The 27,774-nt window shown below is 34.9% G+C and overlaps 4 protein-coding genes and 1 long non-coding RNA gene across 10 annotated transcripts; 2 read left to right on the top strand and 3 right to left on the bottom strand.

Moving 5' to 3' along the window:
* Window positions 1-500: 500 nt before the first annotated feature.
* Window positions 501-14,364, bottom strand: LOC126756242 (fatty-acid amide hydrolase 2-B). Of its 4 annotated transcripts, none has more exons than XM_050469176.1 (5): window positions 14,299-14,317; window positions 3,698-3,738; window positions 3,069-3,553; window positions 2,773-2,992; window positions 501-2,193 (listed from the first exon to the last, which is right to left on the bottom strand). In XM_050469176.1, the coding sequence occupies exons 3-5, from the start codon at window positions 3,369-3,371 to the stop codon at window positions 1,007-1,009; spliced, it is 1,710 nt and encodes a 569-aa protein (XP_050325133.1). In that variant the 5' UTR covers window positions 3,372-3,553; window positions 3,698-3,738; window positions 14,299-14,317; the 3' UTR covers window positions 501-1,006. The 4 variants fall into 4 exon arrangements, with proteins under 4 accessions (XP_050325133.1, XP_050325132.1, XP_050325131.1 ...); XM_050469175.1 differs by lacking the exon at window positions 14,299-14,317 and adding an exon at window positions 5,549-5,651 and having other exon boundaries at window positions 3,069-3,575; XM_050469174.1 differs by lacking the exon at window positions 14,299-14,317 and adding an exon at window positions 5,549-5,651.
* Window positions 14,365-14,519: 155 nt separating this feature from the next.
* Window positions 14,520-17,494, top strand: LOC126756245 (cytochrome b5 reductase 4). 3 transcript variants are annotated; one of them, XM_050469182.1, is made up of 6 exons: window positions 14,520-14,714; window positions 14,801-15,153; window positions 15,213-15,881; window positions 15,983-16,286; window positions 16,563-16,652; window positions 16,739-17,494. In XM_050469182.1, exons 2-6 carry the CDS (start codon window positions 14,814-14,816, stop codon window positions 16,956-16,958), a joined length of 1,623 nt encoding a protein of 540 aa, XP_050325139.1. In that variant the 5' UTR covers window positions 14,520-14,714; window positions 14,801-14,813; the 3' UTR covers window positions 16,959-17,494. The 3 variants fall into 3 exon arrangements, with proteins under 3 accessions (XP_050325139.1, XP_050325137.1, XP_050325136.1); XM_050469180.1 differs by having other exon boundaries at window positions 14,520-14,733; XM_050469179.1 differs by lacking the exon at window positions 14,520-14,714 and having other exon boundaries at window positions 14,740-15,153.
* Window positions 16,332-16,818, bottom strand: LOC126756267 (uncharacterized). The gene is made up of 2 exons (XR_007666564.1): window positions 16,728-16,818; window positions 16,332-16,642 (listed from the first exon to the last, which is right to left on the bottom strand). It is a non-coding gene; the product is annotated as an uncharacterized LOC126756267 (long non-coding RNA).
* On the bottom strand, window positions 17,312-24,693 carry LOC126756237 (succinate dehydrogenase [ubiquinone] flavoprotein subunit, mitochondrial). The gene is made up of 6 exons (XM_050469164.1): window positions 24,586-24,693; window positions 24,397-24,517; window positions 18,784-20,175; window positions 18,468-18,670; window positions 18,250-18,400; window positions 17,312-18,189 (listed from the first exon to the last, which is right to left on the bottom strand). The coding sequence occupies exons 2-6, from the start codon at window positions 24,448-24,450 to the stop codon at window positions 18,010-18,012; spliced, it is 1,980 nt and encodes a 659-aa protein (XP_050325121.1). The 5' UTR covers window positions 24,451-24,517; window positions 24,586-24,693; the 3' UTR covers window positions 17,312-18,009.
* A 555-nt stretch (window positions 24,694-25,248) lies between these two features.
* On the top strand, window positions 25,249-27,700 carry LOC126756238 (succinate dehydrogenase [ubiquinone] flavoprotein subunit, mitochondrial-like). The gene is made up of 5 exons (XM_050469165.1): window positions 25,249-25,406; window positions 25,501-26,892; window positions 26,946-27,148; window positions 27,200-27,350; window positions 27,506-27,700. Exons 1-5 carry the CDS (start codon window positions 25,353-25,355, stop codon window positions 27,683-27,685), a joined length of 1,980 nt encoding a protein of 659 aa, XP_050325122.1. The 5' UTR covers window positions 25,249-25,352; the 3' UTR covers window positions 27,686-27,700.
* Window positions 27,701-27,774: the final 74 nt, after the last annotated feature.

The raw sequence follows: 27,774 nt of genomic DNA, 5'->3' as shown, positions 1-27,774 counted from the left end.
TTACTCTCGTTTGGTTTGAAAATTTTTTGATTGAATGTCGAAACCCTATCCTCATAAAGTTTAACAGCCTTGTTTATTATGGGGAAAATAATCCTTTGGGAAGGAAAAGCTAAAAATTTACACTGTACCAATCCCAACTGTCCGCAAAACAATATCACATTTTGCCTTTTATATATATTTCAGTAATACCCATCCCCAAATCAATTATAAGAGCGTCTCTTCTCTTCAGATGCGCTCTCACAAACGAATAAGATCGGTCATGTCAAGAAAATACAATAACGTTTTGTATTTTATATTATTGTACATATTCCCCTATATAGGGTTGTGCGCTGGGTTTGGAATCCGCCATGTAAAAAAACACCCCCAGTGAATAGCTATAACCAGCCTCGGATGAGAGACGCTGTTGTTAATTCGGCTATAATCGCGTAAGCGGTGTCTACGCCAATTAAGAAGATATATTCAGTAACAAAAAGCACTTTTTCCTTGTAAATAATTCTACCTTTACGGATACACATACATATTTTATTTTATAAAAATATTTACTTTAATACAAACAAATTCACGTATATATTTAAATACAGTTTACTGGTAACTTATTGCAATACCAACATGTTAGTCTATTTAACGCATTTAAATGCTTAACAGTTACTTGTATATATGGATGTAAAGTTACGTGTATATATGTATTCATTAAATTACATCTTACTTATGGAGTCGTATATAATTTAAGTTGTATATCAAAGACAATTCGACATGCACACGTACACATAAATACATACAAATTGGCGTGCATAAATCTCATTAAATCTGCATAAAAAATATAATTTCTTTTCATAACATATGTACGTATGCATATCTATGCCTGCGTTGTTCCAAATATTTACACATATATAAAAACAAAACCTCACTTTAAGAACTTTACATGTACATAAGTAATATAGGTAGTATAACATTATATAATTAGATATTAACTAATCTTGTGACATCGGCAAGCTTAGAACTACTTTTAAACTTTCACTTCGGGACGCGCCCAACCACCGAAAGCGCGTTCCAATTCTTCGGCAACTGCCAGACACAGCCTATCGTTATTGAAATTGGCAATCACCTGTAAGCCCAAAGGCACACCTTCGCTCCCGAGTTGCCCCAGAGGCACGGCAGTGGCGGGGAAACCCAATACATTTACAATGCCTGTATAGGAAAAGTTGATGGGTCGGAAGATGGGTTCATTGTGGTATGGTGCAACGGTAGGATGTGTAGGATAGAGAAGAACACCATCTTCGCCAAGTAGCTCTTGCATTTCGGTACGCAATTCATCACGCTTCTTGACCATATGCTTGTATTTGCTCGAACCATATTGCACTTGCGTTCTATCCATAATTGCGGTTATCAAACCAATAAATGTATGCTTGGAAGCTCCGAATACCCATTTTACCAGCTCCAAGTAAGGATTTATAGCGACTTTGAGATCACCCAGTTGATGTGCGAATGTATAGCCTGAATCATCCTTCATATTGGCAAACCAAATTATAGTCGACTGACGAAATTGCTCCAATTGTACCTTTTCTACCGAAACAGGCTTCAATTTCTGTCGCAAATGTTGTACGGCACGTTGCATGCCAGTCAAAAGATCGGGGTCCACAGGCGAAACCAAGCGACCGCCACCATCGCTCTCCTGATAGAAGAAGCGTACCTTTTGCAAATCGACTGGCTCGTCTAAACGCAATTCCTTGGCCTTTTCGCCAGCAATAATGCGCAGCATGGGCTTTAGGTCCTCAGCAAAACGTGACATAGGCCCAATACCTAAAAACGAGTTTTGCTCATCGGTGAACGGCATTGGAAATTGGCCTTTATTGGAAACGATTAATTTGCTGGGTTTATGACCAAACACACCATTGAAGAATGCTGGCATGCGTATAGAGCCGCCTATGTCGGAACCAAGACCAAAAGGTGAAGCGGCTGCTGATTGTATGCAACCTTCACCGCCGCTTGAACCACCGACAATGCGATTTGAGTCGTATGCATTGCGCGTGCGTCCGTGCACGACATTGTTGCTCTCCCACCACATGCAGACTTCCGAGATGTTTGTGATCGCGAAGGGTATAGCACCTGCCTGTCGCATCAATGACATGGCAGTGGCGTCTTCAGTAGCGCGCACATCTCTACGTGCATACAGACCGGCAGTGTGCAGAAGACCTGAAAATAGTTGTGAAAGATTTATTCTACTATATAACTATCGAAATATATGTATTTTTGAAATTAAATATTAAATTTTTGCTGCATTATGCATCTACTTAACAATGACCACATACTTATATTACTTTCAATATTAACTCCGGTAAGGTCCGATAATATTGAAATAATTTAAGTTTTAGGATTGATAACATAAAATATTTTCCCCACAAAATTCATCCACCATGTGGAGATTTGAAAATTGAAGTTTGTTCGTTTACAAAGTTCTATTTTAAAATAAATAAGCGTGACTGAATTTTACCAGGAAACTTAAGGCTTACGAGCAAGAATGTGAACTACATTTCTTTCTTTAAGTATTTTTTTACTGGTTATCCCAATCTGGCTAATCTCAGTTTGATAACTCCTGGTTCTGCTCAATATTCATCGGTGTAAAATATGACATCGCGTATACAGAGCAATTCTAAACTGCGACTGTATACTAAATTAAACATAAATAAATAACTGGAACTTAAAAGATTAACTCTTGATAATACATAACATTCGAATAACGAAATTCATAAGAAATAAAAATAATCGAATAACCTTTCACCGCAATGCAATCCTTAGTTGATATTGGCACACCCAAATATGGTTTCGTCTTCTCTAATTCCTCCTCGGTGTATTTGCCGGATTTGATGAGTTCATCAGCTTCGGCAGCCTCTTTCAGCGCCTCATCAAATCGATGGTCCACACAGCAATTGAGCTTCGGATTTACATCTTTAATCCGGCGTATAAATGATTCCATTACTTGCACGCTCGACAACTATTTTTTCCGAAAAATGTTAAAAAAAAATAAAGTTAGAAATTCTCATATACGCAGAATAAATGGAAGAGCTCACCTCCTTTTTGCGTATCTTACGCGCTAGCGATGTGGCAGATTCGAGCAAAACGGGATCAGTGATGGTAGGCATAGTTTCACCCTTTACACCATAGATCAGTTGGAATATGAGGCGTATGATTTTGCTAATAAAATTGAAGAGTAGTTGACCAATGAATGCGCCGATTGAGCAACCTTTACGTGCGCGGTGCCGTTTACCACCTTTGCCGCTGCTAACGCTGCTGCTGGTGCTGTGTCGACGACTACTGTGCCGCCGACTTCTTTTCGATTTCTCATCATTATTAAATGCATTAGTTTCCGTCATGTTTTTAACCTTTTATTTATGATTTAATTTTTTTATTTTTATTTAAATGTTTACAATGGAATTTTTGTACTTTCAATAGTGTATATTGATTTGTAGGATTTTGAACTGCCTTGCAGTATTGCGGAATGTTGTTGTATTATATGCCTGTGGCCATTCGACGTCTGTGTAAAGTTTCTATATTTCTAGTAGTCGTAATAAAAAATACTAAAGGTTTTAGTAAAAATTGGTTAAGAAATGTTTCAGTAGACTTGAGTTTATAATATATGTACATATGTACTAGTGGTGGTAGTGTTGTTGTAGTTTGTTATTTTTTCTTATATCTTTACTTTGTTATTCTCCAGCTGAATGTTTACGCATCAGTTGTGTGCTGAAATGAAAATAATTGTTCCACTTTTATAAATAAACCGTACTTCAAAATAATACAATAATTATACAAACATACATATATAATATATGTATAGTAATAGTAAATTATATTATATTACTTAATTATAATACTAGTCCATAATTTATTTCGTTTACTGAATAAAACACAAATTAACTTCTCTTTGCTGATTTTATTGTTTTTAAATTAGTAACGCGACTAAACTATGTGTTTTAATTATAAAAAATAGAAGAAAACATTTATTTTAATTATGGTATATATTAAATTAAAAAAAAAAATTCGAGCTCATTTTGTAAGTCTTAAGTCTTTCAAATTATTTGGTCTACAGCTGAATGTGTTTTATTTTTAATTTTTAATATTTTTGATAAATAACATATCGCTACCGCTATAAATACATGAAAATATTGAATGGTAAATTGTGAGTGGCCGCAGGTGTATATATGTATGTACATATTAACTATTTTAGTTCCGAAAGGCAGTAAATAAACTATTGTAAATTTTAATTTTTCTAAGAAAAATAAAATAAATAAATTTTTTTTATGACCTACTTTGAGAAAGCAAAAACAAATTCTTGTTTAATATTATAATTTAAAAACAAACATTAATTATTATAAACAACAAATATACATTCTCATATTCAAAAAACGAGGGAAGAAAAAAATAATGTTCTAAGAGAGAAAATATACTTATGTTGAAATTACTTGTGTAATTTTCGCTGGTAAATATAGTTGCCGAAATCTAATTGTTCTTCTTCAAACAAAATGAAACATTTTCGAAAGTTGCTGTGGACGTACACCAGAGCTACATACTATATGTTCTCATTAAAAGCAATGTAATCGACCTATATTTGCCATCCCTCTACTCGTTACATCTGATTATTGTTTTATTGTCAAAACATGTACATACGTACATACATACGTATATAGCTATAACAAAGTTATCCAAGAGTGTGTTATCAAACGATATCTCTACCTATGTACGTGTAAATTTCTTGCTGTACAATTTTAATGCGATCAGAGCTTGTTTGATTTAATACGGTTCGATTCGCCTTTTATATACGTTTTGATGATACAAAAAAGTTTATATGGACCAGGCATAAAACATTTCAGTTTCCACACACTGTTGGTACACCTTAATATTGAAAACACATATCCTATACTAGCGTAACATTATCATTCCATTCGTTTAATGAATTTCTATGATGTTTTCATACCGTATCGATTTAATTTCATTGCGCAATGATTAAGCACCTATAAACTATTAAAATTCACTGCGAGGTGTGCAATTGCAGCCATATGCATATGTACACACTTACGTATATGTATGTACATATGTATATTAATTTTAAAAGGTACACGGATCTGATTACAGGTAAACTGACAAATTGCGAATTTTTGTAGAATATTTACAGACGCGCATGCATTGTTTTGTTATTCAATAAACTTTTGTATATTTGCACACATACATATGTATGTATGTATGTTCTTGTGTTTATTATTTGAACAACACATCACACTGACTCACCACTTCTAGTTCGCGTACAAAGGCTTGAGATGAATTAAACCAACCAAACAGCATTATAACAACAAATATACATTATACAATACACAAACAAAGAAAATAATTGCAACAAAAATACGAAACAAACAAAAAATGCTGCCATGCAAGAGTTTACAATAGAATTGCCCAAAGTTCCAAAAGTCGTACACAAGCACCACAAACATACATATGTATGTATATACCTTTCGCCACAACTATACTATTAGATAAGTACATATGTGTTTGTCCATACCTAAGTATATACTATGTATATATGTTTGTTTATATTGTATGAACAGTATGAAGCAGGAATACCAAACCTCGCAAAGCGAAAACTCAAATGGAACTGAATTAAATAAAAGATACGGAGAAATTATGGATAAACCAGCAGCAGGGATTACACACATACTACATACATATGTATATTTACAACGGCTGAATATAGTAGTATTTGTATTATATTGTATGTGTGTATTTGAATGTAAAGAGCTTTGTCTGCGGCGCATACCAAAGGCTGCAATCCCGTGCCTAGCAGATTTCCTCATTCTTGAAGAGTAGTGGGCACACTTGTCGTTGCCGAACGAATGAACGAGCAGCCAACCAAAAAGCAATGTGCTTGACGCGCTGAGCGTGTGAGTGGCTGGCGGGTTGTTACTGACGCTTTGCTAGATGTTGCTGGAATATGTATTGTATGAAAACCCGAAAATTCCGCATGACTGATTGAGAAGCTACAAGACACCTAGTGTAGAGGTAGTTACATATGCATAGATTATGAAGTATAGTTACTTGTTGCGCGTAGCGTGTAAAACTAGTTTAGTGGCATTTATTAAATTCTACGTAGTGTATTTATTTCACGTCATTGATGAAAGTTATGAAATTGCGTTTGTTATTTCACAATTTGTGTTTGGTAAAAACACCTTTGGCAAATGAAAATTCCGTTTTTTCGCAATTGTCTATTTTAAAGTATATATTATTAGTCTCGTTACAATATTTGCCGACTATATGGCTGACTTGTTGGGTATGCTGTTCATTTTTGTTTGCATGATTTTGCGCAAATTAGCATAAATTTGTATATGTATCGGTTGTTGACTTCCGTCGTCAAGTGCCCGAGTCCGATTCAAAGATCAAAACTAATTGATAGATAAATAATAAAGTTAAGATGAGCTCGAACAATCTTTGGCAATGTGGACACTCCGTTTATACGAGCGTTGCTAAACATGTTTCGTATTTTGTCCACTTGAAGTCCCCATTGAAATTTATGACGTATTGCTCTGTACATACTTCCAAAAATTTATTCATAACCGCTTTGAAAACTTTGTATAACTGGTTTTTGCTAAATAATAGAAATAGAGGTGTGCATCGACAGGCCAATCCTGCTCTCACATGTCGATTTTTTGCCAATCCAAGGTTCGTGGGTTCACAGTTATTTTGATCGAACTAGCCAAATTAGTTTTGAAATTGTTTCAAACTAATAGACGTAAATAGGAATAACCATTGAAAATAATCTTCTTCTTCTTAATGGGTGTAGACACCGCTTACGCGATTATAGCCGAGTTAACAACAGGGCGCCAGTCGTTTCTTCTTTTCGCTACGTGGCGCCAATTGGATATTCCAAGCGTAGCCAGGTCCTTCTCCACCTGGTCCTTCTAACGGGGTGGAGGTCTTCCTCTGCTTCCCCCGTCGGGCACTGCGTCGAATACTTTCAGAGCTAGAGTGTTTTCGTTCATCCGGACAACATGACCTAGCCAGCGTAGCCGCTGTCTTTTAATTTGCTGAACTATGTCAATGTCGTCATATATCTCGTACAGCTCATCGTTCCATCGAATGCGATATTCGCCGTGGCCAATGCGCAAAGGACCATAAATCTTTCGCAGAACTTTTCTCTCGAAAACTCGCAACGTCGACTCATCAGTTGATGTCATCGTCCAAACCTCTGCACCATATAGCAGGACGGGAATTATGAGCGACTTATAGAGTTTGGTTTTTGTTCGTCAAGAGAGGACTTTACTTTTCAATTGCCTACTCAGTCTGAAGTAGCACCTGTTGGCAAGAGTTATCCTGCGTTGGATTTCCAGGCTGCCATTGTTGGTGGTGTTGATGCTGGTTCCAAAATAGACGAAATTATCTACAACTTTAAAGTTATGACTGTCAACAGTGACGTGAGAGCCAAGTCGCGAGTGCGACGACTGTTTGTTTGATGACAGGAGATATTTCGTCTTGCTCTCGTTCACTACCAGACCCATTTGGTTTGCTTCCTTGTCCAGTCTAGAGAAAGCAGAACTAACGGCTCACCACCCGCGCCAATATCATCGGCATACGCCAGCAGCTGTACACTCTTATAAAAAATTGTACCTGCTCGATTAAGTTCTGCAGCTCGAATTATTTTCTCCAGCAGCAGATTGAAGAAGTCGCACGATAGGGAGTCGCCTTGTCTGAAACCTCGTTTGATATCGAATGGCTCGGAGAGGTTCTTCCCGACGGGGGCCGTCGCCCCGGGCGCAACGTCTTGGGGGCGGAAAAACGATCTTCGCTGTTTTTTTAATATTCAGAAAAATACTTCAACAAATTTTATTACAAAATTTATTATAAAAGATAAAGAGTTGTACACTCACAATGTAATAATCTGAATAACAATGAAAAATATTATTTTTTACTCGAATATTCTTCAGTCTTTGAATTTGTTTTATATCTTTTGGCTTAAATCTTTCTTAAAAATAGTGATAGAACTTAAAGATGCACTTTTCTAGCTTTGATCGCTGCAAAATCACATATCATATCATTGTAATTTGAAGTTGAAGCAGTTTCACATTCTATTGAGAGAATCGCAAGATTGGACAGTCTACTCTGACTCATGGTCGATCTCAAGTAAGATTTGATCAATTTAAGTTTGCTAAAAGATCTTTCACAAGATGCAACTGATACAGGTATAGTGAGTAGTATTCTTAAAGCTGTCGCTAACGTCTTGTAGGCTTCCAGTCCCATTGAAGAAATGTATAATAAAACTTTTTCTGGCGAAAATCCAATTTGTTCTTCGTTTTTCTTCGCTCTCTTTAATAAAAGTAGGACGTATGTCTTGTAAATTTACTATCAATTTCCTCAAAAACCGTACTGTGAGAATTTTGGAACTTCAGAATTTGCGTGGCTTTTAATTCCAAAATTTTATATATTAATATCGAATATATTTTGTAAAAATTCACTTTTGTTCGAACCACCTCAAAAAACTTGTAGGTAGGTAGATAAAGGGGGGCGGCAGAACATCCTTGGCCCCGGGCGCCCGAAGTTGTAGCTACGCCACTGTTTCGGGCCCCGGCGAAGTCGATCAGCCTCAACAAATTTGTTGATATTTCGTCATGGAGGCTGAATTTACCTACCGTAGTGCCAAAGATACCTTCTTTGCCCACCCTGGCGTTAAAGTCGCCAAGCACGATTTTGACATCGTGACGGGGGCAGCTCTCATAAGCGCGCTCATAGAAGGCATCTTTGGTCACATCGTCCTTCTCTTCCGTCGGGGCGTGGGCGCAAGTCAGCGATATGTTGAAGAACCTCGCTTTGATGCGGATTGTGGCTACACGTTCATTCACCGGAGTAAATGATAGTACTCGGCGACGGAGTCTCCTTCCCACCACGAATCCCACACCAAACTTGCGCTCCTTTATATGGCCACTGTAGTAAATGCCACAAGAACCTACTCGTCTCTGTCCTTGTCCCGTCCATCGCATTTCTTGGCCGGCGGTGATGTCAGCCTCTATTTTCACGAGGACATCAACCAGCTGGGCAGTGGCACCTTCCCAATTAAGGGACCGGACATTCCAGGTGCATGCCCTAATATCGTAGTCCTTATTTCGTTTGCCATGGTCGTCATCAAAAGGGGGGTTTCTCATCCGAGGCTGTTGGTAGTTTTTCATTGGTAGAGTTTTTTACGTGGCGGGTCCCAAACCCAGCGCACAACCCTATGTAGGGGATGTTTCGCCTTCTCACTTTAGCGCGCCTTCGAACGGATGTTCTTAGACTACCCAGAGGATACTTGGTAAAAGACCGGAAGTCGTGAGCTGCTTGAGCCATGTGTAAAAGAATCGTTTCTAGCCACTCCCAAGTGAATGGCGATCAGAGAACTTTGATTGAAAATAATCACTGCGTTTTTAAACCGAAAAAATATTGCTTATTCCTTTGCTGGCTCAGAAATATTAATACCAACCCTTTGATTTGAAGTGAGAGGCTTAGAGGTTTCACATAGTCTCATAAAGTTATAAGTTATAACGATCCAAAAACATAGCGTTCAGAGTTGTATTTGCGTAAACGAATTTTAGTATGCAATCCAACAACAAATATTTTAAACTAGTATAAAAATTTATGATTTTACCATGCTTTATGACACGTTGTGAGTACCCCAACTGTGTTTAAAGTGCATGAACATACATATCGTCGCCTGAAATGCAAAATAACGTATGATAAAAAAATTCGAAATTGGGTGTCTTATTGATTACGATTCACTGCTTCTAATTACATACATAATATTACATATGACCAACCTTGTCAGGTTCTGCGCTCAGATGTAAACCAGTTTTAACTAATATAAATATATTTTTTTCACTCGTGTTGCATTTTATTTCGTGTTTCATTCATGCCACTGTAAATTTCCGAAAATGTTGTTACGTTATTTTGCATTTTAGGTGACGATATGTACATATACTCATCCATTAGTACATGCTACATAAACTTTTTGGACAATTAAAAATTATTCCGGCTAGAACACCATAAGATGCTTTTCTACTGTTACTTATTCATACCAGCTTGTCAACTGTGTTAAAATTTTAGATGACCCCTTAGATTGTAATATGCCGCTTTAAAAAAAATCTGATACGACGATCGTGAAATGATTTTGTGTTAATTATTTTAAGTTTACTTCTGTGCTGATTGTGAAACCCTTTATTTATTATAATTTTAATCACATTTTCCACTTGTATGCATTTTTCGGGATGCATGGGCAGTTGGCCACCAAGATTTGTTTGCACGCTCGATACAAGTGTTAAGAGTACATGTTATCTTTATGCACGGATATACACACATACGTACATATATGTATATGTATCTGTATTACGATTTAAATGCACTTTAACGGCTGTAGTCGTCATGTGTCAAAAGTAGCAATATATATGTATGTATGTATGTACATATGTATATCTACGAATACAAATTCACTTAGTGTTAAAATTATATTCAAATATACGTACAATTGTAATTTTTTTGCCATTTACTAAAAGAAAAAGTTATTCCAAAAATATTTATTGTGTCATAATTAAACTCCGAAAATGAGAATATATTTAAAGGATACATTTTTTATATATAATACATAAATATTTATTTCTGATTTGGTTCATTCCTTTGGATATTAAAAATTGGATATTTATTTCAAAAATTCTTTTATGGTATATGCCTTAGCTGTAGTTCTATAAAACAATTTGATTGGGAGGGGCTTTGAAATCATTGGCACTGATTACTATGAATTTGTATTAAAGGGTTGGATATTTTTTTAATTTCTTAACCATGGAAAATAAAGTTTTCATAATTTTTATCAAAACATCATAACTGACTTTGACGATATATTAAACTTTCATTGTACCATTTCAAAGTAATGTAGCTTTCTTAATGTAGGTATAGGATAATTAGAGAGGTGCATTCATTATCTATCAATATGCCGGAGTTGAGTCCATTTTAGTATTTAAATTTGGACTCATAATACCAGCAAAGGAATAAGTAATGATTTGAAGAAATTGGAAATAATTTAGTTTATACAAAAATGTGTTTATTTTCTTAACGACTTTTGCTTATATTTTCTACCTGGACTATAATAACCGGTAATAAAACTAAATAAATCAACTAAATCAAATTTAAAATATGGTAATACCTGAAATAAACTAATCATCAATAGTTACTAAATAATGATCAAATACAGAATTATTAATAATTTATTATTTCATATATATTAACTACCTCATTGCAATTACTATTTTAAGTATTTTAATTTTATACATATATTTTATTTTTACTGGGAAAAAATTAACTATTTTAGACGTTAAAGTACTCCTTTTTTTAAATTAATGAATTTAATTTCTAATACTACGTTCGGACCGACAACGAAAACATGTTTTCGTGGGAAAAACTGGTTTTCGCACGAAAACTTGTGTTTTCGTCCATATAAAATATGTCAAACGAAAACACAGTTTTCGCTGAAAACTACTTGAAAACTTACATTCCACTCATTATAATCGGTGCCTGTGTGTCATCGTGCAATCTTGCAAGAACAAGAGATTGATAGTTGTCAGTGAAAATTCATCGAAAATACACATTGTCGAACGACTTAGATTCCAGAACATACAAATGTGTTTTCAATGTCGGTCCGAACATAGTATTAGAAGCACAATAGTGACATTGTTCCTATTCCAAGATTTTCTGAAGCTATGCATCACTAAGTAAAGATTATAGAAATGTGTGTTTATATGTACATAAATACATATGCATGTATGTATGTATGGGCCTACATAAAAAATATAATCCACATATTTGCCGGTAAAATTTATTTTTAGTTTTCCTTTTCACATTTGGTTTCGTTGCGTTTATCTTATCATGTATGTAAATAGAAAAATATTGGCATTATAACAATAAAATGTTGTTCTTTTCTAACATTGGTAGGGTGCGGCTGTAGTAACATATTATATTACTGATAATGGCAGCGTTATTTCAAAATTAAAAAAGCTATGACAAACCAGTAAATATATACATATATATAATTCATTTATTTAAATCCGCGTGCACAACAAAGCGAATTTCAGTAAAAAAATTAATGTTTTCCAATTTTAACTTACATGCTATTTTGATTGAACGAAAAATCATAACATTTTTGGTGTTTGCACATATGCCTACATATGCACATTGATTTAACTTTCACACGCATACTGACCACACAAATGGCCACTCAATAATTCTTTTTGACTGATTATCTAACATTAAAGCATTAGTCCCCCGCTCACGAATATTCAATAAAAGTGTTAATGCCATTTATTGCACTGACGTGGATTTGCGTGACATTGTGTTTTCGCTAATAATATTCAAAAAATTTCTATTTATTTTACCATGCTAGACTACGCATACTCTATAATCTTTTTAAAATGAATACACATGTATGTATGTAAATATTAAGTTACAGCATATTAATTTGCTTGAACACCATTTTTTATAAAAAAAGAGATGAAAATTCCGGAAATACAAGTTTTATGTACACATATGTATGTATAAGCAAAAAGGTTCTGATTAGTAAATAGTTCAAAGACTAAAGTGACATTATAAAAGTTTTCTTTTGAAAGAATCACAAATGTTATACATATACATATGTACATACATATGTATGTAAATTGACACCGTACATTTTTGTGCTACTTTATTTAATGCTATTGACATTTATTATGTTGTTGCTGGAAACTTTCCATTGAATTGTTGCGCATCAGGCTACTATGTAATTATACATATGTATGACAATGTAATTGCTTTGTGTTCTCGTATTGCTTAACAACTATTTATAAGTATCTTCGGTATAAACAATAAACAAAGCTGGCTGACTAGCTTCTTTTATTACTTTACTTTTTTCTTTTCATAAGATAAAATTGGATCTGAAACCAAAGAGCATTTACATATATGTATGTATATACATACATATGCGGAATAATAAAGGAAACAAGTTATATACTTATGAAGAAAATGCTCTAAAGAAAAACGCCGAAAGGTTATTGCTTGATTGATTGTATTGATTAATAATATATTTAATATAATTGTATATTTATATGTATATATGTACGTAAATATTAAATATATGTATATATGCATATAAAAATTAAATCAAATCATTCTGAAGTCTCTTACTATTAAACGAAACGATATTGCTTATTATACACAGGGACTGAAAAAAAAATTTGTTTGCCCGGATTTTAATTATTTATTTGTTAATAGGCGTGGAAAACTTTGGAAAATTTAATTTGCTAACAAAATATACTGTTGACGCCTTTAATTAAAACTGAGTAATGTTTCTTAATACACCGCTGTTCTTTTATTTTTTCTTGTCACGGTTGGTCGTATTACAAAGGAGTACATTTGCATGCAAATATACATACATATTTATCATACGTATTGGTAGATGAATAGTTATAAGCTACGAGACAATTACACTAAAATAATTTTGTATTGTACGTATGTACATACATACATACATATGTATATGTACACAATATATTGATACACATACGTACATATATACATATGGTGTACATGTTTTATATTGCCGCCCTTATATGGACGACAGTTATTAAGGTCACGTTTGAGTTCTTTCACTTTTACTTTCATACAACAAATTGGCACAAGTGCCACCCGGCTTTTTCCTTGCTTGTAATTGATTTGTACAAGTAAATATGCATACATACATACCCGGTATGTTCATAAGAAAGCTTAGTTAAAAAATCATTTAGCATAAAATGATATGCAAAACATATTCTATTTAGCTGATGAACCGAAATATACGATACAAAGCAATAATACGTTGTTAAACTTGCAGAGAGTATGTATGTACATACATATGTAAAAATCTTTTGTAGGTGGATATGGAAAAATGGAAAAGTAGTCATTAAATATTAGTAGTAGTTCCCAAGATATTGCATAATATGTATGGTCAAACGACATAGTGTTTATTTTTCATAGCACTTGCATTTAGTTTTGAAAATTTTGTTTTTTCCTTTTTTATTTCTTTCTTTCACTAAAAATCATTAAACATTTCACAAGTTTTTCGAAGCCGGTATATTACTCTTTTTTCACTTTCACCAACTTCCTTTTCCGCACCCTTCATTTTATATCACACACAAATAAAGTATTAATTACAAAATATTTATAATATAAGCGATTCCGTGAAAAATCAAATATACATCTATATAATTATTTTGTTTTTTTTTAAATCTAACTCACATTTCATTAGTACAACGATTCGTTAAAAACTAAATAACTGCTAGCTGCTGCTAGTTTTGTACACGCAGAATAGCTGTGAAGAACGAGCACTCAAAAGCACAATAAAATATACGTTTACTCGTTGTTGAAATTGGTTCATGTTGCCAGACTATTTAGCAAGTAAAAGCTTTTTAGCAGAACTATTATTTTTTAATTGATAAAACATAAAGATTTCTTGAGCTAAAGTGAAAAAACTCACACGATAATGTTTGTCGGGAAAATACGCAGATATACATACATAAGGGCCGATATGTTGTATAGGAATGTTGACGGAAATGAGATGCCATACTATTTTGAAATATAATAACGGAAACGTATTCTTATAAGGCCTGGCAATGCAAAAAAGGAAATAAAAATTATACGTCTACTTAATTGAAGTATATTTAATATCTTAGAGTAATATTTTGTATGTTTTTGTCTTAAATTTATAAAATTGCTAGTATGTTTTCTTTTCCATCTTTAGTTTTATATACAGCATGTCCGATATTAATAAGAAATCATCAATGAGCAATCTGCAACCCCCAACAACAACAACCGTCGGTCAAATGCTAGCTCCAGCAAACACTGCACCACAAAAACTTAATGCAGGTTCCGCTACTGGCAATCCACGTAACAAATGCGCGCTCAAGCCTGGTCACTCTCTAATGGATTGGATACGACTTGGTAACTCAGGTATAGACTTAGCAGGCACAGGTGGGCGTGTGACGCCTGTAAATAGCGACGAGTTGGCACGACATAATACTCGCGAGGATGCTTGGATGGCGATACGTGGCAAGGTGTACAATGTGACGCGTTACATGGATTTTCACCCTGGAGGTGAGTTAAATATGCCCATTTTGAAACCAAAAGAATTTTTAATTCTTAACTCTAATCAGGTGTTGACGAGTTAATGCGTGGTATTGGACGAGATGCCACAAAACTCTTTGATGAGGTACATGCCTGGGTAAACTATCAACAATTGTTGGTGAAATGCTTTGTTGGTCCATTGCGTACGTTGTCCAAAATGAGTTCCATACCAGAAGGGAGAACACCAGTTCCCACAGCTAACTTTGAAATACCGTCCAGTAACAAACCAGTAAACACAAACACCGAAATTGTACCACGTTTTGACTGGATACAGAAACGACAAGACCTCACAATCTACATTTATACTCGCCAACTTTGCAATCCTGGTCTGCTGTTGCGCCAAAAATGTGCTAAGCTCCTACAATTGCAGGTGCAAATAAACAGTGCTCAACATATATTTGAATTCCAGCTGCATGACGAAGTAGATTGGCCACCGAAGTCGGTGCGTGTTGGTAGTGAGACAGGTAAAATCGAAGTATCGGTCACTAAAATAGAGCCTGCTTTATGGCCAACGTATGGATCATACACTGTATCGAAAGGTGTAGTGGGTGAAACGGAGGATTTGGAGTATGAATATGAAGTTGTAAAATGTACGGATTTTAATCATGATTCATTCGTGTTATGCTTGCGTGGCATACAAGACACATTGATGGTGCTACCCATTGGCTATCACATGACTGTGGCGGCGCTAATAAATGGTAAGAATATAAATGTTCTAAATATAAAAGAAAATAATGATTTTGAAAATATTCATGTAAAATTTTTACAAATATACTTACATATATGTTTGTACTCACAGGCGAATTGACCCGTCGCAGTTACACACCTGTTCCAGGCAAAGTTCTGCCACAACCTCGCACTGACAATGAAATCAATAGTACAAATTTAAATTTCCTTATTAAAAGCTACGCTGAGGGCATACTATCGACACATTTGCGTCAGAAGCAAATCGGTCAGATGTTATTACTATCAACACCACATGGCAATTTTCATCTACAACGTTTACTGCCTCATCGTCAAATAGCTCTTATCGCTGCTGGCAGTGGTCTGACGCCTATGCTAAGTTTAATAGAGCATTTGCTTAAACGAAATGCAAACCGAATGTGAGTGAAAATGCATATTAACCAACAAATTTTACGCTTTAAGTCTTCCATATTCAAGCTTATTTCAGAATATATTTAAATACATAAATGTGGTACAAATTATATATTCGTGATAGGCATGACGTTCTCTTGACCACGCCTATAATAAATATATGAGCCTTTCTCATGCAGCAATCACTAACAATTGCTTTAGCAAACTCTATATTTTTTAAGATACAATAATTGAACTTAAAAGCAATAACCAACGTTAAATTTCACACTTTTTGACTTTTACAGCGACTATTTACGTTTAATGTACTTCAATAAAACACCCGCAGACATATGGTGTCACAGTGAGCTGGAACAGCTGCAAAAAACTGATGAGAGGTGAGGCAGTAATTGTGGTAGAAACAATATTAAAGTATTTGTTATATACGTTTGTAATATATACATGTACATTACAATATATGTAGATTCCAATTGGTGAATGTGCTTTCCGCAGCCGACGCAGAATGGACGGGTTTACGTGGACGGATATGCAACGAGCTACTCGCCCCGCTAGTAACGAAAAACACACCAGAATATGCAAGTTTTGTGGCTGTATGTGGACCTAGCGCATTTAGCCAAGGAGCTCAGGATATATTGCAGGAGTTGAAATTTAATTTGGAAAATTTACATATTTTTCAAGGTTGAATAAAGTCGCTGTTTTTATATAACACATTAAGTTGAAAAGTGGACAGTATATAATTGTAGTACATTATTATTGTTGTTATTTTAGTTTTGTCAATTTTTTCTATCTATTTACTACTTAGAAAATGTATTGTAATTTCGAATTAGATTTTGTAAAAATATATATGACTAAACATCTAGATCAAATTTAATCTTGCCGTTCCAACGACCGCCGGGTCGACGTTACCGGAATGACTCCGGATTTTCATGCCGTCAAAAACTGTCAACTCGGAAATATTCTTCAAGGAATACATTCTGACGCTTCAACAATATCAAACTAGAAATGATCTTACTGATATTAAAAAAATAAATAATAGTTTCCAATTTAAAAATATTCATTATCGACTCTTTATTATTTAATTAACTTTCATTTACAATTTTTTCCTTCCTCTTTTGTTTATCGTTAAATATTTTTGTTTTTATGTTTAGGTATATAATTTAATAAAATTTTAACAAATCACTAGAAGTAGCAAAAAACATACTACAAATACACAACACACCACTTCTAGCAGAATATCATGAAGTTTTAAAGTATTTAAAGACAGTGTTAGATGTTTTTCAACGAATGCGTTACGTTAAGGCGACTCACTTTGCTTTACCGCTTTTAATTATATGCTAAGGAAAAAAATAAAACTATTAAGTAAATAAAAACACAATTGATTGTTTTCTTCCTAAAAATCATCATTAAGTATACATTGCAAGATACTTTTAGAATTGTTGCGTGTAAATAAGTGGGTGTATGTCTGCCTATGTGCGGTTTGGAGGGCAGAAAACATTATATGCATTTCGTGAATAAATTACATAATTTTCATAGTGTAAAGGGAAGGTGTTTAGTTTGCCGTTTATATAGCTTATCTCAATATGGTTGTATAGATTCAGCGCGTTTAAACTTTTCACGTCAAAATGATCATTCAGCGAATTACTTAAAGATGACATGTGAATACAAATATACGCCACTCCTACGCAATTTGTAGTGTTGATGGTTACGTTGATCCATTTAATTACTAAATATTAATTAATAGGAACGTATTGCTGGTGGCACAGTTTGTACGGTATCATCCAAAGTCTTATCAATGACCGGGCGGTACTTGATTGTGATATCGCCAGCATCACCGCACACCCATGTCAGAGTATGTTTGCGCCAATGTTCGTCCAATGGTATCTTCTGTTGACCCTCAATTGGCTTGCTGAAGTCCTGTATGTTTAAATTATTGAGTAAAAAAAGGCTACGAAAACCAAAATAACAAATACTTACATATTCATCGATACGCGTCTTGTAGTCCTCGCGCGCATGTGCACCACGCGATTCTTTGCGGTTTTCTGCTGCAACAATAGTCATTTGAGCGTTGGCCAAAAGATTTTGTAATTCGAGCGTTTCCGCCAAATCGGAATTCCACACATTCGATCTAAACGCGATAACTTAAACTCAGTATACACAGCAACACAAGAGAGAAATTGCTAATTTAGGCTTACTTGTCAACAACCTTGACATCTTGGAACTCTTTGTAGATCTCCACCATCTTCTCGCAACCTTTCTTCAATATGGGACCATCACGGAACACGGCAGCGTGACCCTGCATTGTCTTTTGCATTTTCAAACGCAAATCGGCGGTGGTAATCTTGCCATTATTATTCTTAATTTTATCCAAATTAGCAACGGACATCTCACCAGCATTCTATGAAAAAAAAATATAATTTTGTAGATCATACCAACAAAAAAAATTTGTAAAGGCTTAAACTACACTTGACTAAGAGATAAATATTTCAGCTAAATGCAAATTTCACTCACATCCTTCAAACTGGGAGCTGGCACGCCGGGTTTATTCTCTTCAGCAATAGTAAGTGCGCAAGCACGACCAAACACGACCAAATCCAACAATGAATTAGCGCCCAAACGATTGGCACCGTGCACAGATGAGCTGGCAGCCTCACCGGCGGCATACAAACCGGGCACTACGACATCACAGCCGTTCTCATCGATGGTCAGTACTTGACCCTTGTAGTTGGTTGGGATGCCGCCCATATTGTAATGCACTGTTGGCAGCACTGGGATGGGTTCACGTGTCACATCTACGCCGGCAAAGATCATTGCGGTCTCGGAGATACCTGGCAAACGTTGAGCCAATTGCTCTGGTGGCAAATGATGCAATTGCAGGAAAACGTGATCCTTTTCGGGTCCAACACCACGTCCTTCCATGATTTCGATGGTCATTGAACGTGACACCACATCACGTGAAGCGAGATCTTTGGCCACTGGCGCATAACGTTCCATAAAACGTTCACCTTTTGAGTTCACTAAGTAGCCACCTTCACCGCGACAACCTTCAGTAATTAAACAACCGGCACCATAGATACCGGTCGGATGGAATTGCACGAATTCCAAATCCTGTATGGGCAAGCCTTGGCGTGCGACCATTGCACTACCGTCACCAGTACACGTATGTGCTGATGTGCACGAAAAGAAAGCACGTCCATAGCCACCGGTCGCAATGACGGTGTTATGCGCACGGAAACGATGCAGTGTGCCGTCTTCCAGATTCAGTGCCAACACACCTTTGCACTTGCCATCTTCAAATATTAAATCCAATGCGAAATATTCGACAAAGTAATTACAATCATAACTCAACGACTGCCCGTACAGTGTGTGCAACAGCGAGTGACCTGTACGATCCGCTACGGCGCAGCAACGATGCGCTTGACCACCCTTACCGAATTTCAAACTTTGGCCACCGAAAGCGCGTTGATAGATTTTACCCTCGGGTGTGCGCGAGAAAGGCATACCGTAATTTTCCAATTCAATGACGGCTTGTGGTGCCTCCCGTGTCATATAGTGAATCGCATCTTGATCGCCCAGCCAATCGGAACCCTTCACGGTATCGTACATGTGCCATTTCCAGTCATCGTCTTCCATATTGCCGAGCGCCGCATTAATACCGCCCTGTGCGGCAATTGTATGTGAACGGGTGGGGAAGAGTTTGGAGATAACAGCTGTCTTGAAACCTTCAGCCACCAAACCGAAAGCGGCACGCAGACCTGCACCACCAGCGCCAACAACAATGGCATCGTAACTGTGATCGACAATCGGGTACTCTTTAGAGATGGCATCAGTGCGTACTTTGGCATCATTTTTGCCATGTGTAATGTGCAGTTCACGTTGTGGCACTACAGTGGCAGTGCGTAGCTGGAAATATAAAAACCAATAACAGTTATGGATGAATTAAACTTTCATAAATAGTTGTAAATAAATTTTAAATACAATAAAAAAAAACTTTTTGCTTCTAATATTTTTTCGTAAACTCTCTACTCGAATGCGGTTTTATGCTTTGAATGCGCTCGAAAACAATGCAACCGTACGAACGAAATGTCAGTAAACTTCACCAAGCTTTCCCAATTCGATTTACAATGAGATATACTTAAACCTTATAACTATCTACTGTGAAGTGATAAATAAATTAAGAAAATACTTAGCTCTATTTCTATTTAAAACTATTCTATCATAGGTATGTTATTTACGAAAGATAATTACGAAACAAATTTTTTACTAATCATTCCTCTGCTCGTTTTATAAATGAACTGCGTTGCTTTTTCCTCAGATAAATAGTTGTATATATATATATGTATATATAATTTTCATGTGTTATTTAAGCTTTTTTCCTTAATGTAGCAACAATAAACACTTACTACGAAATTTAATTAAGTAAACGGTTTCGTATTGACTCTCCACGCTTTCATGGTTGCATGTTTAGGTATCTATCTATTCGCCGTTAATATCTCTCATTTTGTTAAAACACGAAAATATTCTAACTTAGTGACAATTTATTTCGAATGTAAAATGCAATTACAATTTCGTTTGTGTTCCTAATGATGATATCAAAAAAGAGTCGACAATTATCTGCACCCGAATACCCTTTCCATCTGAATTGGTTTTATTTTAATCGCAAATATGCGATTTATCACAACTCTTATCTTTTTCTTTACACGCTTATCGAAAGTTATGTACTTATATAAATGCGGGCATGCGATAGAACTAAGCAACGCAACTTAACTTTTTTAGCACAACTTAATATTGAGTAATAATTTTGTTTCTTTGTTTAAAAATATTTATAAACTCTATTTTAGCGATCGAAACACATCTATAAACTTGTATTGCTTAAGTTTAAGTTAATGCAATTCTATTGCAATATATTTGATCTTAGATCACGATCTTCTGAAACGAATAATCATTGACAATCCTAAATGATTAGATCTACCTAATCTGAATGCACACACCTTTTATTCTTAAAATGAATAACATGAATGTTGATGAAAAACATTTGTTTGATACATCCCGATTTCCATAAATTTGAAGCTTTCATAAAACGCTTGATGTCGAATGTGAAGAGCTTTCGATTTTAAATTAAACAAAATGTAATAATAACGATGAAATTATCCTGATTACACTTAATTAAAGCAATAATATTGAACTAAGCGATTTAAGTATGGCATATTAGAATAACAAAGCAATTTTTATTCACAAAACATCAAATTAATTATACTACTTATTAGTTTCATTTTTTTTTCAACGGAAAGCCCAACGAAATAATATCTTGATACGACGGTTAAATATAATAACATTTTTTGCATCACTTAGAGCTGTGTAATAGTAAAATTACAAATGAATATAAACATATACATATGTATATATATGCCAATATTTAACTATATTAATCAAACAGATTCGAGTAGAAGTAGTCGCCGGCAGACGTTTGCACATTAATACCTACATATATATGCATATGTATGTATATTAATATAAGTATTAACTAGTACGCTATAACTATATACAATTTTTACAACGGGTTAGCTTGGAACTGGTGGGATATAATGTATTCACTAGCTGCAATGCAAATGTATGCTTAATACAAATCGGATACTGTTCCGGTTAGGCCGACTCGATTCGTGTGATTAGTACATTAAAGGCTATTGAACTTTCATCATTAACATAGCACTACCAAAGATAGATATGCAGATTAAAAATTAACTATTATTTTTATTAGATAATACTTGAAATACTCATCACTTAAAATAAAAAAAGCATTGCCACGTAGTAAAGAGGGGCGGAATTAAATCAGCTGACAACCTTTTTTTTATGATATTTAAACCAACATACAAACATGTATACTTTATATATATGTAGTCCACCTTTATGAATAAACATAATATATTCTACATTAAATAAATAATCTTGAGATTTATAGCTATATTGACGTGCCCATTACAATTAAAAATTAATCTCACCAAATGGCTATATCGGACGAGACAATTGTGTCGAACACTCTGTAAACGACGGAGCGGTAAAAAACAACTACATTTTGAACATTGTACTTAAAAATTTCTAAGGAATATACATAGCATACATATGTATGTATAATTGTTTGTATTGAATGTTTAAAAATGACTAATTTGATTAATTCTGAATTTGTAAGCGGATAGACACGTCTTGAGATTGGAAATTTTTTAATGTACGCTTAGTGATAAACCGCTATATAGAAATGAGAGATTCACAAGTTAATGTTTTACTAACAATAAAACGATTATAAAAAATATTAAATAAACAGCTGCGTCACGCACAACACACACATCGTAAAAAATAGTGGAATATATACATATGTAGGTAGTGTCTTAATTGTGGTGGAAGATGCGAGCACAATCAACGAAAGTGATAGGCAAAGAGAATTACCCGCAAGATACTGATTATCAATACAAAGCTTGCTGATATGTATATAGTAAAGTGGTGAAAAAGCGGCATGAGGAATCGGAAATCGAGCCCTCCAGCGGCTTTACGTATATTGTATTGAAGGTCAAGGCACAGTGTCATATTTAGTAAAAATTAAATGTTTAAACATTCTTTTATATTACTTCGTTGTAATTTTAATAATTAGACACTTAAACCAATAATGTTCCTGCTAATCATTTAGTACATATATGTAATACATAAATAGCTAAACAATAAACAAATATATATATATATAAACATGTATAGTTGTGTTCATTAAAATAGCAGTGGAGCAAAAATTAAAATATGTATATAATGTTTTTTTGCATTCTTTAGTTGATCGCTTGCACATTGTTTTTATAAAATGGAATATGGAAATAAGAGAAATGTAGAAAAAAAAAACCGTTAAATTTGTTAAGTTTTTCTACATTTTTGATATTATTGTGCACAATCACGCATTTTTGGTTGTTCACTGATATTGCATATATTATGAACAAATTTAGATAATCGACTGATAGTGCTCTTAAGCATACACAATGTTGTTATATCCTTTGATAGATCAGTCCCAACTATAGCTGTGTACATATAATCGGTTAAAAAATTAAAAAAGGTTTTTACTTTTTACTTATCTCTATATTCCATTCTACAAAGACTATGTGCAACTAACAGAAAGGAATATACAAAAAAAAAGTTATAAATTTATGCTTCTGTTGCACTGCTTTTTTAATGAACACCGCTGTACATCTGTTTAAAAATTTGTAAAATTTTTTAGATCGGAAAAAATTGAATCAACAATGGACACACCTTAATTAAAAGAACAGACTTAAGATGAATACTTTAGTACCTTAAACCTTCGAAAATAGTACCAATATGAATATTGTAAACTAAATAAGAGAATGATAATGCATTTTTTAAGTTGTTTCCATCATTTATACTAAATATAATATATACATATTTCCCCAAATACACCAAAATAAATCACATTGTTATGTATACGGCGCAACACGTATGACTGATTATGCAAATAAAAACTTATTGAAATATACACGCAAATTGAAAGCGACGTAAGCATTGCACTAAGTTATCAATGAAATGTTTAAATATTATATAAAATTAAAAATTATTAAAGTAAAATTGTAAAAAATTCCCATAAAAAAGTTACATAACAAAACACCGTCTAGCTTCTTCGTTGGTCGCAGTAGCCGCAGTCGTCGTCACTACCACTCACTACGTTCCGTATACACTGACACAGTACACTTGTGAAAGCATGCGGTCTATTGGTGCTACCGTGGCCCTTTTTCTAATTAGTCGAGCCCCTTAACGATAATGTTCACCAGAAAATTGTTTAAAAAAATATCATAGAACAAACAAATTTCACAATCCCACGGTTAGTACTTCCTTTGTGTTGTGCATTGCTTTTTCAGTGCAATAATCAACCGAAATTATCTTTTCCCCTCGCCGAATATTCGGAGAATGCTATGTTTGAGCTTAATGTGTAATAATGGTTGTGTAACCCCATGAAAAAGCGAAATTCTAATACTATTTAATGCATATATATAAGCATGCAATTATTTTGTCCCAGCCTGGATAATGGACTCTTCGTCATACAGCTTTACCCCTCAGATTTACAATCGATGTTTAACTTACCATTGCCGCTGCATTTTTGGCCAAAATCGATGGTACACGCATTAGGCTCGCCATTTTCGTAATATGAAACACTTCACAGCAATCTCCCCTTATTGAATACTATTTGGATGTTTCACTGCGCCTATTTTAAAATAAAACCGATTATTATTATGTTAACAAAATGTAGTCCTTTCATATTTTTATTATTACAATTCAAATTCGCTCCAAACTAATTGTCAATTCGATGAAACTTCTCGCGCTCGCACCGATCGACTGATGAGAAGCAGCTGCCTAAAGCGCCAATGGGGAAAACAAAAACAATTCTGGCAATAGCGTTACCAATTTTAAATAAATGACATTATTTGGTAAAACAAAATAAATATTGAATAAATATATTGGAAGAAATAAAAAACTAAACCAATTAAAAATAGTAATAAACTATGATTGAAACTTACACAATAAATTCGCTTAGTAGTTTTCCACACTGTTCTACGCTGTTGTAATGAAGATGATGTTTCGCCGACACAGGGTGTCACAAATAGACGCTTTTTAATTCCAGTCATTTGCTCCTGCTTATAATAAAGTCAAGCTTCTATTTAACCAAATTTTACAAAAAATCTTGTGACTCGATTAGTTACAAATATCCACAAAAATACGAAATGTCAGAGAAAATTACATATTATTTGTTCTTTTATCATGTATTTAATAGTTAACACCCCTGTAGTTGAACGGAAACCCAGAAACGGAAATTAGCTAAAAAACATATTTGATCTATTACTGATAAATATACCTGAATGAATTGAATGTGAAAATAAGATTTATATAAAGGGTAAGAAATTTTACTTGTGAAAACTGGCAAAAACGAACCTTTTTAACGTAAGTCATATGAAAGTAATGAAAAAATTTAGTATCTGACACTTGTTCGAATGTTATTTATGTGTGTATCCTGAATTTTATTGTTGTTAATAGTTTTAAATATGAGACTTTTTAAACATTTGCCATTTATGTTACGTGTGAACAAACGGAAATTGGTAAGTATTGATAGAGGTCAATATAAGCTACAGAAATTATATTATACTTCCTTATATGCGTGCATTTAAAATTGTCATATATTTGTGATTACAGTTCCCATCCTTGACTACGCCTAGATCCTCAATCCGTGCATTAACTTGTGACAGTAAAACACGCGGAGATGCCAAAGTAAACAAGGGTATTTCAAAAGCCTACCCGGTCGTAGACCATGCATTTGACGCTGTTATCGTTGGCGCTGGTGGTTCCGCTTTACGTGCCGCAACCACTCTAGTAGAATTAGGGTTTAAAACCGCCGTTGTTAGCAAAATTTTCCCAACACGATCCCACACCATCGCTGCGCAGGGTGGTGTAAATGCCGCTCTAGGTAATCAAATGGAAGATGATTGGCGTTGGCATTTCTATGACACAGTTAAAGGGTCAGACTGGTTGGGCGACCAAGATGCTGCACATTATATGACGCGAGAAGCACCACGCGCTATTTTAGAACTTGAAAATGATGGTTTACCCTTTTCTCGCACAGCGGATGGTAAAATATATCAGCGACCATTTGGGGGGCATACCACAAATTTCGGTAAAGGACGAGCAAGACGCGCCTGTGCATGTGCCGATCGTATAGGACATGCCATCTTGCATACGCTTTATGGCAAATCACTTGCTTACAATATTAAGTACTTTATTGAGTTTTATGTATTGGACTTGATTTTTGACAATTACGCCTGCTGTGGTGTTATTGCCATTTGTTTAGAAGATGGGACATTGCATCGTTTTCGAGCACTTAATACTATAATAGCAACAGGTGGCTATGGACGAACGTATTTTTCCTGTACTACCGCCCACACCAATACTGGCGACGGAAACGGAATGGTCGCTCGACAAGGTCTGCCACTACAGGATATGGAATTCATACAATTTCATCCAACGGGTATGTATGGTCCCGGTGTGCTTGTCACTGAAGGTTGTCGCGGTGAAGGAGGTTACTTAGTAAATGGAAAGGGTGAACGATTTATGGAAAAGTATGCACCGAAAGCAAAAGATTTAGCACCTCGTGATATGGTGGCTCGTTCAATGACTATAGAAATTATGGAGGGACGTGGTGTAGGACCCGATAAAGATCATATTTTCTTGCAATTACATCATTTACCACGAGAAAAATTACTCACGCGTCTGCCTGGTATTTTAGAGACGGTTAAAATTTTTCTTGGAATAGATGCGACTAAAGAATCTATACCAGTAATACCTACCGCACATTACAACATGGGTGGTATACCAACGAATTATCGTGGACAAGTATTAACGATTGATATGGATGGTAATGATCGTAGTGTGGCTGGCTTGTATGCTTGTGGCGAAGTTTCATGTAATGTACATGGCGCAAATCGTTTAGGTGCTAACTCACTGTTAGATCTCTTAGTTTTCGGCCGCTCTTGCGCTTTACATATTTCCGAAAATCACCGAGCTGGCTGTCCGGCACCGAATCTGAAGGATGTGAGTTTTGTTATATACATATACTAAATGTCGGTTAATATTGAATATTGCAGAATGCAGGCGAAATGTCTGTGGCAAATTTAGACAAATTGCTTCATGCGAATGGTAGTATTACCACTGCCACATTACGCCTTGAAATGCAGAAGGCAATGCATCAGCATGCAGGTGTTTTTCGAATTGGACCAAACCTTCAGGAAGGTGTAAAGAAATTAACTAAAATCTATAATGATTTCAAAGATGTGCGCACTGAAGACAGGTAAGCAAATAATGTAATATGTAATAAACATTTATGTATTTTTTTTTTTAGATCCTTAATTTGGAATTCCAACCTGATTGAGACACTAGAGCTCCAAAATTTGCTGGTGAATGCTATGTGTACAATGGTGGCTGCTGAAAACCGCAAGGAGTCTCGAGGATCTCATATGCGTGAGGACTTTAGAGAACGTATCGATGAATATGTAAGTAACAAACTGCTCTGAATAAATGAGGAATTATACTACATATTTACATAAATAGCATAGGCTACACACACAACCTAAAAAAATTTTAATTTTTGTTTTAAAATTATACGATTCCAAATATTTCATTTTTACTCATGAGAATATCTGCGTAGGACTACAGCGAAGCCATTGAATGTCAAGAGAAGTGTTCGTTCGACGAACATTGGCGCAAACACACACTTACCTGGATTTGTGGCGATACGGGCGAAGTTAGAATTAAATACCGTGCCGTTATTGATACACCCTTAGATGATAGTGTGGAACATGTTCCGCCCGCTATACGTTCATACTGAAGCTGATGAATTATACACTAATTACTATTAATTGATTAATATTCAATAATTAATTTGACTAAAGCCCTACAACATTATGAAAATATACA

Source organism: Bactrocera neohumeralis, chromosome 4 (genome assembly GCF_024586455.1).
Source record: "Bactrocera neohumeralis isolate Rockhampton chromosome 4, APGP_CSIRO_Bneo_wtdbg2-racon-allhic-juicebox.fasta_v2, whole genome shotgun sequence".
Classification (NCBI taxonomy): domain Eukaryota; kingdom Metazoa; phylum Arthropoda; class Insecta; order Diptera; family Tephritidae; genus Bactrocera; species Bactrocera neohumeralis.
The sequence above is the reverse complement of the archived record's forward strand: the minus strand, read 5'-3'. Positions and strand labels throughout refer to the sequence as shown.

Excerpts from the sequence above, each read along its gene's own strand:
- LOC126756242 (XM_050469173.1), bottom strand. The coding sequence starts at position 3,371 with ATGACGGAAACTAATGCATTTAATAATGATGAGAAATCGAAAAGAAGT. Across the intron at positions 2,993-3,068 it reads GTAAGATACGCAAAAAGGAG|TTGTCGAGCGTGCAAGTAAT; the intron begins GTGAGCTCTTCC and ends CGGAAAAAATAG. Across the intron at positions 2,194-2,772 it reads GGATTGCATTGCGGTGAAAG|GTCTTCTGCACACTGCCGGT; the intron begins GTTATTCGATTA and ends AACTATTTTCAG.
- LOC126756245 (XM_050469182.1), top strand. The coding sequence starts at position 14,814 with ATGTCCGATATTAATAAGAAATCATCAATGAGCAATCTGCAACCCCCA. Across the intron at positions 16,287-16,562 it reads AAACGAAATGCAAACCGAAT|CGACTATTTACGTTTAATGT; the intron begins GTGAGTGAAAAT and ends TGACTTTTACAG. Across the intron at positions 16,653-16,738 it reads CTGCAAAAAACTGATGAGAG|ATTCCAATTGGTGAATGTGC; the intron begins GTGAGGCAGTAA and ends CAATATATGTAG.
- LOC126756237 (XM_050469164.1), bottom strand. The coding sequence starts at position 24,450 with ATGGCGAGCCTAATGCGTGTACCATCGATTTTGGCCAAAAATGCAGCG. Across the intron at positions 20,176-24,396 it reads CCAAAAATGCAGCGGCAATG|CTACGCACTGCCACTGTAGT; the intron begins GTAAGTTAAACA and ends TTATATTTCCAG. Across the intron at positions 18,671-18,783 it reads CAGCTCCCAGTTTGAAGGAT|AATGCTGGTGAGATGTCCGT; the intron begins GTGAGTGAAATT and ends TTTTTTTCATAG.
- LOC126756238 (XM_050469165.1), top strand. The coding sequence starts at position 25,353 with ATGAGACTTTTTAAACATTTGCCATTTATGTTACGTGTGAACAAACGG. Across the intron at positions 25,407-25,500 it reads GTGTGAACAAACGGAAATTG|TTCCCATCCTTGACTACGCC; the intron begins GTAAGTATTGAT and ends TTGTGATTACAG. Across the intron at positions 27,149-27,199 it reads GATGTGCGCACTGAAGACAG|ATCCTTAATTTGGAATTCCA; the intron begins GTAAGCAAATAA and ends TTTTTTTTTTAG.